The sequence below is a fragment of the Hyaena hyaena genome, unplaced genomic scaffold (genome assembly GCF_003009895.1).
Source record: "Hyaena hyaena isolate Hyena2069 unplaced genomic scaffold, ASM300989v1 scaffold_548, whole genome shotgun sequence".
NCBI lineage: Eukaryota > Metazoa > Chordata > Mammalia > Carnivora > Hyaenidae > Hyaena > Hyaena hyaena.
The window spans coordinates 140,232-154,973 of record NW_024081181.1 but is presented as its reverse complement, the minus strand read 5'-3'; the positions used below and the strand labels follow the sequence as shown (position 1 = coordinate 154,973).

Sequence of the window (14,742 nt, the reverse complement as noted above, 5' to 3'; positions counted from 1 at the left end):
ACACGGGGCTTGAACCTACAACCCCGAGATCAAGAGTTGCTCGCTCCTCCGACTGAGCTGCCAGGCGCCCTGATGTTAGTTTTCAAGACTGCCTGGAGGTGACCACGTAAGAGACGGAGGCAGGTGGCCTCGGACACGACTGTCTCCTTTGTTTCCACTTAGCATTTAATCCACAGCTATTTCTTAAATACACAGCTACGTAAAGGCTAAGAAATAGACTAAAATTCAAGTACCACAAAGACATTTAAAAATACCCAGAGTTTAAACAGCAGGATGCATTAATCTCTGCATGTGCTTTTAATCTTCGTTTTGAAGACACCACTGCGGTGTCGCAACCGAGCACATCCTGCAGCCCAGGGCGGGAGCCAACCAAGATCTGCACTCTCACAACTTTCCCAGAGAGCTGCCGGGACTCACACGGCACTGCGAACCACAACAGCAAGTGAAACAGCCCTTCACACCCAGTACGATGGCTGCTATCCTTTGTTAAAAGAGGGAGGGACAGAGAGAGAGAGAGAGAGAGAAGGCAGAAAGCACGTGCTGGCAAGCGTGTGGCAGGGTCAGGACCTCTGTGTGGTGACGTTCTGCAGGTGCTCAGAAAGGTGGGCCCGGGAATGTCTGTAGGAACCCGCAAGCCGCCTCTAGCTGTGACCTATGGGAAGGCGCCGCGGGGATGTGAATGGACACCTGTAGGGCAGCGTGCGTGGCATGCTTGCTGGCGATGCGGAGACAACTCTGCTATGCACTGCGCGATGAGCGGATGGATGGGACCCATATGTGAGATGCAGCGTCAGTTGTAAAGAGGAAGGAGTCCTGACACCTGCCGCAGTACAGGTGGCCCTGGGGGACACCATGCTCAGTGACATAAACCTGTCACAGAACGACCAACACTGGGTGACTCCAGTTGTATGAGGGCCTTGCTGCCGTCAGACCCAGAAGAGAATGATGGGCACCGGACATGGGCGTGGGGGCCGGGGCTCTAGTGCAACCATGTCCTGCCCGCCCCACCCTCCTCTGACTCAGTAAAGTCTACTTCGTGCAAGATACCTATAGATTGTAATTTTATCTATCTATCTATCTATCTATCTATCTATTTTTAACGTTTTATTTATTTCTGAGAGACAGAGAGAGAGAGATAGAGACAGCACGAGCAGGGGAGGGTCAGAGAGAGAGGGAGACACAGGATCTGAAACAGCCTTCAGGCTCTGAGCTGTCAGCACAGAGCCCGATGCACACAAACCATGAGATCATGACCTGAGCCGAAGTCGGTCGCTTAACCGACTGAGCCACCCAGGCGCTCTTATTTTATTTTTTAAAAATTTATTTATTTTCAGAGTAAGAGCACTGGTGAGTGCGAGCAGGGGAGGAGCGGAGAGAGAGAGAGAGAATTCCCAGCAGGCTCCCTGCTGACAGCGTGGAGCCCGACTCAGGGCTCAAACTCACCAACTGTGACATCATGACCTGAGCCGAGATCAGGAGTCGGACGCTTGACTGACTGAGCCCCCGGGTGCCTTGAGGACGTAATTTTTAAAATGAAGATTACACTGGCGTTTTCTCATTAAAACTTGTTTCCTTGCTTAACCCCCAAGTTTGGTTTCTCTGAATTCTGGAACCACCTGACCCGACGGCAGGCAGCTGCTTCCCGGTCCCGCCCTGACTTACAGAATCAAAATCTCAGGTTCATCTGAAAGGAGCCTCACGTGTTTTCTTTTTTCTTTTCTTTCTTTCCTTTTTAAAAGATTTTATTTTTTAAAGTAATCTCTACACCCAACAGGGGTGCTCGAACCCAAACCCCAGGATCAAGAGTCGCACACTCCGTGGTTGGAAGCGGCCAGGTGCCCCCCGAGTGTCCCCTTGTCATTCACTCTCCGACTGGCTCTGAAACGTGCCTGTCTAGGCATCGCACCCCGACGCCCCGAAATACCATGAACCAGCGACGACGGACACGCGGGTTCTCTCTCTGAGCCTGGGTTTATGCGTCCTAAAGCCCAAGGCCTCAAAGTGCTCTCCGCAGAGGCCCGAAGCTCCGCCTCCCCGCACCTGTGCGCCTGCTCTCGTGCACCCCCCACTCCTACACGTGCTCACCTGCCCGGTGAAGGCCTTTCCCCCCGGCCAGCGTCTCTTCCAGGAAGCTCTCCCTGACCCACTCGGAGCTGAGCTGCTGCTATCTCACTGGCGTGTGGGGGTCTGCCTCCCTGGTTAGAACGCATGTGCTCTCCCAGTTTACACATCACGTCTGTGCGTCGCACAGTGCCGTTAACGCCCCGTCATGAGGACCTACGGACTGGGCACGGCAGCAACGGGATACAAACAACCAAACGACGTTAGCGCACATGTGCTCCATACACGTGTTTGTGAGAACGGAGCGTGAGCGCTCACACCCGGAGGGTCAGGTTGACGAGCGCCCTGGACGTGTCCACGCAGCTTCAGCGGGGATTTCACTAAACACTAAGTATCTATTTGCTATGAAGCGACTTCTGAGCTGGCAAAGCCGATGACCTTGGAAAGCCTCAATTAGCAACCAAGTAATAACAGAAATTTAGAGAAACGATTACGAAGTTCAAAGGTGATGACAGTTTTGTATTAAACACAGCTACTAGATTCAGAAGATGGGATGATCTATGTAAGAACAGCAGAAAAGTGGTCTTTCTCCATAGAAGAGGCATATCTGTCTGAAAACCAAAAATAATTTAGAAAAGCAAAGCTGGTTAGTTAAAATCTAATAAAATGAGAGGTCGACAAGTATGACTTCAAAGGTCCTCAAACAATTTGATTTGTCTGTGTAGATTAAAAAGGTTTTGGGGGCACCTGGGTGGCTTAGTCGGTTAAGCGTCCGACTTTCACTTCGGTCATGATCTCGCGGTTCGTGGGTTCGAGCCCCGCGTCGGGCTCTGTGCTGACTGCCAGCTCAGAGCCTGGAGCCTGTTTCAGTCTGTCACTCCCTCTCTCTCTGACCCTCCCCTGCTCACGCTGTCTCTCTCTCTTCTCTCCTAGAAATAAATAAAACATTAAAAAAAATTAAAAAAAAAAAAAAAAAGGTTTTGTAAATTCTGGGGAACGTGCGAACATGGGCCAAAGGAGGCAAAACGGCAGACGTGCGTCCGCACCCCCACCTCCCATTACTGCAAGTGCCGCCTCCTGGCCAGTCTGGGTCATCTCCACGCCCACCGCTGCCCCTGCTCTCATAATGCCAGAAGCAAATTCCAGATGTTATCGATTCTTCCACCGTCTGGTAGGCTGTCCGTGCGTGGTCAGAGTGGTATTATTACAATAGCTGAAAAGTGGAAATAACCCAAACGTCCCTCAACTGAGAAGAAAACGCAGCACAGACATAGAGCGGGGCGACACTCAGCCAGAACACAAAGTAAAGCACTGGTTCCTGCAACAAGTGAATGAAGCCGGTCACACGAGGCCACAGGCTGTAGGGCCCCAGTCACACGCTGTGTCCAAAGACAGAATGCAGATGGCGCTCACCCCGCCTGGGCAGGAGTGACTGTTAAAGGGCACAGTCTCTCTGGGGAGACGAAACCATCCCGAATTTAGCTGCTGGTGACGGCGGCGCACCCCGGGGGGTACACTGACCCACACTGTACTCGAAAGTGTGCATTTTATGGTATGTATGTTATATCCCGATAATGCTATCATTTGAAATTAGTTTCAATCTCTGACATGCAGTGGTTTTTTGTTTATTTTTAAAGATAAAGACAGACAATCAGCACAACTAAAAGGCAACTGATGGAATGGGAGAAGATACTTGCAAACGACATATCAGATAAAGGGTTAGCATCCAAAATCTATAAAGAACTTATCAAACTCAACACTCAAAAAACAAATAATCTAGTGAAGAAATGAGCAAAAGATATGAATAGACATTTCTCCAGAGAAGACATCCAGATGACCAACTGACACATGAAAAAATGCTCAACATCACTCATCATCAGGGAAATACAAATGAAAACCACAATGAGATACCACCTCACACCTGTCAGAATGGCCAACATCAACAACTCAGGCCACAACAGATGTTGGCGACGATGTGGAGAAAGAGGAACTCTTGTGCTGGTGGGAATGCAAACTGGTGCGGCCACTCTGGAAACCAGTGTGGAGATTCCTCAAAAAATGACAAATAGAACTACCCTACGGCCCAGCAATTGCACTGCTAGGTATTTATCCAAGGGATACAGGTGTGCTATTTCCAAGGGACGCATGCACCCCAATGTGTATAGCAGCACTATCAACAATAGGCAAAGTATGGAAAGAGCCCAAATGTCCATCGATAGATGAACGGATAAAGAAGATGTGGTACAAGTATACAATGGAGTATTACTCGGCAATCAAAAAGAATTAAATCTTGGCATTTGCAACCATGTGTATGGAACTACAGGGTATCATGTTAAGCGAAATTAGAGAAAAACAAATATATGACTTCACTCATATGAGAACTTTAAGACACAAAACAGATGAACATAAGGGAAGGGAACCAAAAATAATATAAAAACAGGGAGGGGAATAAAACATAAGAGACTCTTAAATATAGAGAACAGAGTTACTGGAGGGGTTTTGGGGGGTGGGTGGGCTAAATAGGTAAGGGGCATTAGGGAACCTACTCATGAAATCATTGCTGCACTATATGTTAAGTAACTTGGATGTAAATTTAGAAACAAATAAATTATTTTAAAAACCTTTTTTAATAAAAAAGATAAAGACAGCAAGACCAATGGGACCGACCACGAAGGCCGGCAATTGTGTCCGAGCAACCGAGGCCCCCACTGTGGGTGGGCAGGAACGGAGGCGCACTGAGGCCCCTGCGGATCCTGTGGGGAAGGCGCTAACCCGCCACCCCAGGGACCGAGAGCCGGACAAGAGGCCGGGGTTAACCCCCAGCCCAGGAAGACAGTCCCAGAGGACAGCGGTCAGAGGGACTGGGGCGAGGGCTCGTGTGTCCCCGGCGTCCACACCCTCCCCACCTCTAACCCTCAGCCATGGCAATTCTCCCCCCGAAACATGAAGCGTCTCCCCACAACAGGAGACCCTGCCCATGGCCGCGTGGACAGGGGCCGGCGTCGGTAACGCACGGCGAGGGCCTCCTCACCTGTGCCTCTCCCAGGTCGTTGTTCACCACCGTGAAGTTCAGCCCAAGCTCCTCCACGTCGCCGTCGTAGCTCTTGAGGAACAGCAGGTTCTTGTACACTTCGGGGTCTAGCGAAGCCAGGTGGTGAATGTCCACGTCGGCGCTGGTCCCCAGCAGTTTGGACAGGAAGAAGCCGGCAAAGGGCAGTTCTACCAGCATATTCTCATAGAGAGCCTTCAGAGGAGCACAGGGGACAGGGTCAGTACCGCACAGGAGCCCTCTGTCACGCTTCCCGCAAATAAAGAAAAAGTCCAACTGGACGCTGAACAGAATCCTAAGAGGGCAGGTGCCTTCTCTTTGTAACGGTGACCACGGCGGAGGCGAGTGTGTGGGGAGCACGTACACGTGCCGGGCCAGCGGAACCATCCGCCCAGTGCACTCAGCGTGTCCCAAGTTCTAAAGCACCTGAGGGCTGAACCGCAGAGCGTTCACGCCCAGGGGGTGTTCAAGAGCCACGTGTGCCGTGCAGCCAGAGGCAGCACATGTTTGCTGCAAAGCGCCTTGCGGGCACGCGAGTCCCCTGGTCGTGCGGGCCGGGAGTGTGACGCACGCTCAAAAGGCTTCCTGTCTCTTCTGGTACTGCTGGCCATGGCCGGTGGCCCGGGGCTCCTGGCTGCGCCACTCCTAACTCCTAACTCTGCCTCTTCGTCCCTGTGTGTGTCTGCATCTCCCTCTCCTGTCACTATGATAAACTGACCGTCACTGGGTTTGGGGACCCACTCTAACCCAGTGTGACCCCTCCTAGCTTGACTGCACATGCAAGTGAGGTCGGGGTCACAGGTGCTGGGGATCAGGGTGGCGCCTCAACTTTTCTGGGGCCACAATTCAACACACGCAAGCAGGCCAGACCGGCTGGGTGGCCAGCCCTCCACTCTGCCTCGGTAGCAGAAAGGCACACAGACGGAGTGTAGACACGTGAGGGCAGCTGGGTACCGAGGCTGCATTTCAAGTAAATCCCAATGTCAAGAAATACTATTTTGTACATTTCTTGGCCGCCAAAAGGAAAAAGCCTTCGGAGCACGTGGGCCCCGCGACAGGCAGCAGGCTGGGCCCGGCTCACAGGCTGCAGTCTGCTGAGCCCTGTTCTCACACGAAGAGCCGGAGCCCTGGCACCCGGAGACAGCTGTGCGGACTCTGTGAGTTGGCAGGTGGCAGAGCTGGTGCCAAACCAGACGCCCTGAGGCCCACGGAGGGCTTCTCTGCTGCGCAGGCTCCTCTGCCTCTGTGTCTGAGGACAGCAACGTGTAACTGTACTTAATACTCACTTGCATTAAGGGATAATTTACACACGGTTAAGATAAACGTACAGCTTGATGAACTATTACATCTGATTATACCCGTGTCACTCGGGTCAAGACACAGAACATTCCCCTTCCCCCAGGCCCCCATGAGAGTCCCCTCCTGTCACCCTATTCTGTGGGCATCACCACGGCCCAGGGCTGCCGGTCCCAGGGCTTCCCCAGAGGGAGTTTACGGCACGCGCTCTCCTCCACACACCTTCTCACCAAAGCTTGTTTCCGAGACTCGGCTACGCTACTGCTCTTTCGCTTATGGCCGTGTGACACTTCTGCCCAATGGCCTGATGACAGACCCGCGTAGACACGGGGGCTGTTGCCCATTTGGGGTGGCGGCACCTGGGGGAACCCTTCTGCGGGCCTATGCCGGCCTTTCCTGGGACCTGCTAATGGGGAGCTCTGGGCCGCAAGGTGCGGTTAGCTCTGTTAGGCAATGACAGGCTGTTTTCCAAAATGCAACCGTTTCCCCACCATGACCAGAAATGCAGGAAGGTTCTGGCTGGTCCAGGACCTCACCGATTATTGGTACACTCAGTATTTTTAAGTTGAGCTATCCCGGTTGGTGCAATGGGGGATTTCACTGTGGTTTTAATCGGCATCTCCCTGATGAGCAGTGGTGGGGCCATCACTATATTAACCCCCAGACTCTCTACCAAAAGACGGTGTGGGTTTTCCAACATGACGTCAGGGTTCATCTTGCAGGATAAATATTACTATGGTCCAAGGGTGCAAAACACAACAAGGAATAAGACACATTCTTATTATGTTATTCTAACAGATGAGAGACTTGAAGCCGCCAAAGTCTCATCACGAATATTCTCCTGAGACTAAGCGAGCGCGTACAGATGCCGGCCTCGTTTCCACCTGGCCCGTCGGGAAGGCGGCTTACACAGAAGTCCAGGGGAGTCTGGATCTCCATGACAAAGGCTAGCATACTCGTGGTCTGTGGGGACCTGCTGGGATGAGAGGGGTCCCCACCCCCACTCGGGAGGTGGGGAGCTGGAGGCAGAGGCTCGGCACACACAGTCACAAACCCTGGGACCCTCACCTGAGACCCTAAGATGGGGTGAGGCCAGGAGGACAGGCGGGAGCCCCACTTTGGAGAGTGCTGCATGAGCTGCAGGGTGTGAGCTATGCTGCAATGAATTCACCGCTTTTCTTTTAAGCCGCTGTTGGAAGATTCCAGTGCCACCACGCGACTCAGGGAACATCAACATCAATGCGAACGTTAATCCCGGGAAATCTGAAGGCCACCATGCCCAGCTTCAGCAGCCCCTCTGCCAGGAGGCCATGACCTGACCACAGCCACACGCACCAGGTATGGGAACGAGGCTTTGGTGAGACACACCTGTGTGAGTTCGCGCACACAAGGCCACCAGTGTTCAGAGAGCAGGGGGCTCTGCCCCCCCAACCTCCCAGCCTGATGCCATCCATCAGCTTGGCTTACGGGAGCCCTTCCCTTATGGCTTCAGCACCGTTACAGTGTCCCATCAGCTGTTTCCCATCCAGGGTCCCCCACTTCGGCACCAGCAACAATAAACAGTGGCCGTCCATAAACCCACTGGTCTCTGAACACCCCAAAAACTGAACTCTCATACGAGTGCCCCCCTTTCCTCCCCCACCGGAGAATATGCTCAGGTTCACCTTGAGACGAACACTTTAAGTCTCGCCCACTAACATGACTGGAAGGAACTGGAAGGTAGCCAGGAAACATCCCCCTGAGAGGAAACATCCAGAGTGCGCTGGCTTCTCACCGGCCAACAACAGGAGTGACATGCTCCCCAAGGTCACCGTGTCTAAGGACTTCAGGTCACCATCTGCTAACCACCTATTTCATAATGTTCCCCCCGGCAGCTAAGACTCCAGATGTTCTCTGCCAGGGAAACTGAAGGGTTATGTCCCTGAGCTTTTACTTCTGATTTGAAGACTAATGATTACCCAATTAATTCTGAAAACACGTGGCAAAAAAGGACTCTGGAACGAGCGAATGGGCAGTAATATGGCAACTGGCACTTAACTTGTCTACTGGTATCGCAAAGAGAGAGTTGTTCTGAAAAGCCACAGTTTGCTTAAAGTTAAGAATGGCTAATACTATTAACCTGCAGCACTTAAAACTCCCATTACTTCTAAATGAATGATGACTTCAAAGCCAAGGAGAACATTCTGCACAAGACAACATGATTGATTCCAGGTGTTGAAGAAAAGCCTCATTTGTACAGTGGACTTTAAAGTAAACTGGAAGTGTAAATCATTTGATGTTCAATATATAAGGTCATTGTTTGCCATTTCTGCATTAGTAACAATAAACCAGTGAAATTCGTTAAATATATCAGAGCTACCTGAATTTTAAGCAGAAATCCCACTGTGACTCATAAAATGTAAATGCCTAGGTATAATTTTTTACATAAGGCAGGTTTAAACCTTTAGAGCATTTAATATACAAGCACTAATAAATGATAGCACTAAAAACCATGATTGCATCAGCTAAATGGATTATAAATTAAATTTCCATAATGTATGCAACTGAGATACAAATGTAAGCATAAATCAAGGTATTTTCTAAACACAGGTTAATTATACAATTTCAAAACTGCCTATTTTTTATGCAAAATAATCCACTTAGCATTTTTCACACGGGCCTCACTCCTCAGCCAGTCCCACCACACTTGTTCCAGAAGCACATCAATAACTACTTGTCACGGAAAAAACTGCTATAGGTATATGGAAAAAACCTGTAGCGTATTTTTCAACTGTCTGTCTTTTATGAGTGTTTATAGCTAGAGATTGTGCCAGAATGATTTGAAATAAAAAGGATTAATTATAGTAGAAGCCTTTTAATATAAGTGAGTGCAGTCGCAATGCAATTAATGCAAATTGTGGCGCTGCCGGGAGAATAAATGTGAACTGCGCCACAGGCCATTTCTGTTTGCTGCCAAATAACTTCAGTAATTTACTACATTAAGAATCAATAAAAAAATAATGCTTTTCAAATGCATCTCTATCAATCTTCAGGTAGTTCTAAAGTGAACATTTATAACTTAATCTAAAAACTATACCAGAGTTGTCTTGTGTTAAAGTCACCCTAATTGAGCAAGAAGATAATAATTTTAATTATTTCAGATCGTGCTTACCTTGGAGTTTAAAAAGATAAGAAAGAAACGTAAAATAAGTATGTTAAGCAGATAGTAAGACGCTACTCAACAGCTGTGTTTCAAAATTAGTAACCGGGAGTGGAAAACCTGGGCTCCGCTGGGCCCCGCGCAGGAGAGACCATAAGCAGGACAGGAAGCACACTTGGTCCTTCACGCCGCGTCTACACAGAGCACGCGGCATCCAGGCGCTCCGGAGACTTTCATTAAACGCGACTTAATGCGTGCCAGGGACTGCGTTGTGCCCTGCGAGTCTACACCCATGAATTGGTTTGCAAAGCCCCGCTCCTGCTCTTTAGAGATGCCTCAGGTTAGGCAAAAGCACGTGTGCCCAGAGTCTCTGCACCCCTGGGCGTCCCACCCCGTCCCGGCGGCTTTCCGGGGCCCTCACCGCTTTTGTCACCACAGCGGCAGTGACGCCGGGGGCAGCGTCTGGGTCCCCAGGTGTCTCCTGCGCACGGTCACCGCCCAAGACGGCGGGGCAGCCCGCGCCTCCACGCCCCCTCTCGCGGCTCTTCACATGCTGACTCGGTCCGTTCGGGGCTCCGCGGGCGCCCGCGAGCACGACGGGGCAGGCCCGGCGGTTCTGGCGTTTCAAGGCGTCCCTGAAGGCGGGGCCCACGCGGCGGTGCGGGTGCTGCCTCGCCTTCCTACAGGGACTCCAGGTGCCAGCGCGCAGGGCGCCCCTCTCCGCGGCCCTGCCCCCGCGCCTCAGCCACGGCCAAGGCCACAGCCAGCGCTGGAAGGCAAGGCTTTGGTGAGGACGGGTCGTCACTCGCTCACTGCAATGGATGGTCTGCATTTCATGCTTAGACGGCTTTATGGAAAACGAAAATAGTTTGACTCTGGAAAACTGGTAGGGGAAGCTGGGTGGGTGGGAGATGGAAAGTCACTGCTCGTAGCCTGTTCTCCTCGTCAGACACCCAGAAATCAGCCTGTGACGTGGGCTGATGGGGAGCGGCGGGCACTGAGCCCCCCGGCCCCTCCCCTCCCAGGCTCCCACGCTTCCTGGAGAGCCAGTCTCTGCCCACAGAAATACTTCTGGGAGATACAGACCCAAAAGGATTCGCCCAAGTAACAAACCCACAGTCCCATTTGTACCCACAAGAAGTACATACCTGGGAGTTTTAGAACTGTTGTTACGTCCTTGCTTTTGAGAGATTTAGCAGGAGTTTAGAAACACAGGGAGGGCCAGCTAAGGTACCCCACACAAGCAGGAACTATTTTCACTAACGAAAAGGAACATTTTTCAGGTTTAAAAATTCTTGAGGTGGCTGGCTGGCTCAGTCTGTAGAGCGTGTGCATCTTCATCTCCGGGTTGTGAGTTCAAGCCCCATGTTGGTTATAGAGATTACTTAAAAATCTTTAGGGGCGCCATGGTGGCTCAGTTGGTTGGGTGTCTGACTTTGGCTCAGGTCATGATCTCATGGCCGTGAGTTTGAGCCCCGCGTCGGGCTCTGTGCTGACAGCTCAGAGCCTGGCGCTTCTTCAGATTCTGTGTCTCCCTCTGTCTCTGTCCCTCCCCTGCTCATGCTGTCTCTCTCTCTCTCAAAAATAAACATTAAAAAATTCTTCTACCACACAGGATAATAAAATATTAGACTGAGATCTGTCATACCACCTCCCTTGAAATTTGAGGACACAGATGTCCCTCAAGGGCATCATCACCAGGCACCGAGTACTTTCTCTAGCAAGACGAGGATCCACAACAGCCATGGCTCCTTCCGGCTAAAAGTGGTCACATCCGCCAACTCACCCCACATCAGAGTTTCCTTCTGCTAACTCCTTTGACGCCTTTTGGCTCTTGCAAAATCACCACACTATACTGCTGTTTCTTGAGCTTTACTGAGATACAGTTCACATCCCTTAGAATTCACCCATTTACAGCGAACGAGCCAATGGTTCGTACGAGGACAGAGTTGAGCAGCCATCACCACAGCTGAGTTTTGAACATTTTCATCACCTTCTACTCCTTATCGGTCCTCATCTCCTCCTCCCCCCCCCCCCCCCCCCCCGAGCCTGGGACAATCTTTCATCTACTTCATGTCTTCACAGACTTCCCTTTTGGGACATTTCAGTAATTTTTATGATTAGCTCTTCTCACGTAGCAGGTTTCCTTCAGTGTGTGGTGGCGGATGGAACATTCCCGTGTGGGGCTGAACAAGTCAGTTATTCTTCCTCAGATGACAGCTGCTGGAGCCGTGTCTCCAGTAACGCAGCCGTGGGCGCTTCCGTACGAGTCTCGTGTGACCGCGGGCTGCTGGGTCACCAGGTGGCCCTGCTGGACTGCGTGAGGAGCGGCCACGCTTCCTGCGTTCGCGGTCTACTCCCCTGGACGGGACCCCGGTTTCTCTGCATCCGCGCCCACATGTGTCCTTACTGGTCCTGGGGACTCTTCCCGTCCTAGAGGCTGCGGAGTGGATCTGACTTGCATTTCCCTGATGACTAGCGACGGCGAGCATCTGTTTGTGTGCTCACTGCTCCCTGATTTATCTCCTTTGGAGAAATGTCTATTCAGGTCCTTTGCCCATTTTAAAATTAGTCTGTCTTTCCATTTCTGAGGACTTTACACATCCTAGTGCAAGTCCTTATCAGAGAGGACTTACGGACACCCTCGTTCAGTTTCTGGATGGTGTTCTTTGAAGGAAAAAAGTTTTGGATGAAATCCGATCTACTTTTTTTTCTTTGTGTTCTTGGTTTCACTTCTGCGAGAGGGGGCTACTCCTGACGGAACCGCAGCCCCGGCACTGCCTGCTCTCGTCCCCCTCAGCACCCCTCTCCACCGGCGGTTCTCTGCCTTCGCACTCTTACGCTGGCGGGAAAAGTGAGGCTGGGACCTCCGTCCCTCACTCCCTCTCCCTACCCTGCTTCTGGGCCACAGCGCCCACTGGAGTGCCTCCTGTGGCTGCCAGCTCCCTGGCCTTGACCCTGACCTGACTGTGTGGCCGTTACCCGCTCACTCTGCCTTCTCTCTTCTTGAAAACAAGAACTAGGCTCTATCAGCCCCACGGTTAAGCTACCGCTCAGATCTTCTCTGCAGAACACCCCTCGAGCTGTGACTGTACCCCCCGCCCCGTCCTTCCTGGAGCAGAGCACCCCGGTTCTAGGTGTGCAGCCAACTGGTCCTCACAGAGTAAACCCACTCAGTAAAAGCACTCGGTGCTGAAGAGAGGAGAGGACCGAAAAGGACCCAGCATCCCAGAAACCCACACGTGTCCCCCCAAGGATAGAGGACCCGACGCCCAGCAACAGAAATTAGCTTTGCTGGAGTCCCGCAGAATGCTCTCCGTTGTTTCCGGCTCTCTCATGCAGCACTAGGTGTGTGCCACTCCTCCGTGCTGCCGTGAGTAGTTGTGGCTGGGTCACTCCCTGGTTCACGTGAATGTCCCACAATTCATTTACCTGCTGTACTTCGGAGGGGTGTCTGGGTAGTTTCCCTTGGGGCTACATAATATAGCATTCCTACGACCATCCTGGTGCACACACGTACTTCTGCCGGGGTGCCCTGTGGGCACGGGACACGGGAGCCGGGGTCCCCTGCAGGCGAGGGACACGGTACCTAATAGGTACTTCCAGAAGGCACTGCTTCCGTGCCTGCCAACCCACGTGCTACGGCTTTGGCCTCCACCCCCCGGGCGAGCTTCCTGAACATGCCGTGAAATGCTCACTTCTCAGCCCTATTTTCTTGCCACACGGGTAGCACCTGACTGTTCGTCACCGTCTCTCCCCTCAAACACTGTTTCGCGCGGCTTCAGGTTGGCTCCCTGCGCTCAGCTGCCTTTCCCTGACCTTCGGTGGCCTTTCCTCCTCCTCCAGCCTCTGAACTCTCAGCCTGAGGACAGCCCGGGACTCAGCGCTTCCTCTCCTCCAGCTACACGTACTCCCTGGACGACCCCGCCCCATCTCACGACCTTGCCCCTCCACCCCAGGCCCACAGACTCAACCGCACACGCAGCCGACATCGCCACAGAATGTCTGATAGACGCCTCAGGCCTAAGGAGAAACAAACATCCCGTCACCCTCCCCAAGCCTTCCCCTCTTGGGGGATGACACTCATGCCCCCCGGTTCTCAGAACAGGATGCGTGTGGCCCTGCTCTCTTTCCTCCTTCACATCCCAGCTTCTGAGTTTTCGGCAAAGCCCCTGGGGTCCCACTTCCTCTCCAACACCACCTCCCAGGACGAAGACAGTAATGACCACGCAACCTGAGTGCCCGCGGTACCTGCAACCCATCTCCCCGCGTGCGGTGCCCTGGCTGCAGAAGCTACTTATAATCCCAGGGCAAGGAGGTCGTCGCAACCTGACTCGTCTCCCATGGCGGCTCCGCTCAGACCCGGCTGCTGAAGCCAGGACCCCCGTCTGCCTGGTCTTACTCAGGGCCTTCAGCTCAGGGCCGCCTGCTGCCTCCCGAAGCCGATCGCAATTCTGGAAACAGGAGTGACGATATGTATCTTTCCTTGGTCTGCTTTTCATAAAAATACACTTACTACTTTTAAATTAGTATTTGAATGTTCAGAAGAATTTAAATGGGCTACGTTTTACTTTTTAGTATTTACTGTCCCTACTGCACAAACGAGACCAGAGCAGCGGACGCTGGAGCAGGGGCAGCAAGTCTGTGGCCACTCAGCGCGGCCTAGAGAACGAAGGCGGCCTTGCAGGAGTACCGGGCGAGGCTAACTAGCGCGGGGTGTGCCAGGGGTACGACAGGGGACGTCTCGAGAGCAAGCAAGGTCCACTTTACGCAGCAGCAGCAAGGGTTTTGGTGAGCACCTCCACGGGACTAAAACGACAGTAATCCTTTCAGGCAGTGCAGTCAACTGCGCTCTGGAACACATTTGTCATTTTTACTGCACAATCTAACTTATTTTTATATCACGTTCAAGTTTGAAGAAATAAACTTGGGTAGGAAACCATGACCTTAACTGACAAGAAGAACCATCTTCAGATTGATGAACACTTTGTTTTTATAGGAAAAGAATGTAAGTTGTGAGTTATTAGAAAGCTGGAAGGATTTAAGGGCACAGTTCTCAGAGGGGGTAAGAGTCAAATAAAATAATCATCTGTAAATTATTATGATCTTTCTTTTTTCCACTTCCACAAAAAGTTGAAGGTCAACAAGAGCAGACTCCTAATGGGCCGTCCACCGTGTAGAGCCGGGAGATCAGAGA

General features: G+C 51.9%; 1 protein-coding gene across 1 annotated transcript in view; it reads right to left on the bottom strand.

Annotated features, from left to right (window-relative positions):
- Positions 1-14,742, bottom strand: part of UBE3C (ubiquitin protein ligase E3C) — a 113,576-nt gene that overhangs the window by 20,923 nt on the left and 77,911 nt on the right. Inside the window, exon 19 of the mRNA XM_039255853.1 lies at positions 5,093-5,305. Within this exon, the coding sequence (XP_039111784.1) occupies positions 5,093-5,305 (213 nt within the window). The remainder of the gene's footprint in view (positions 1-5,092; positions 5,306-14,742) is intronic.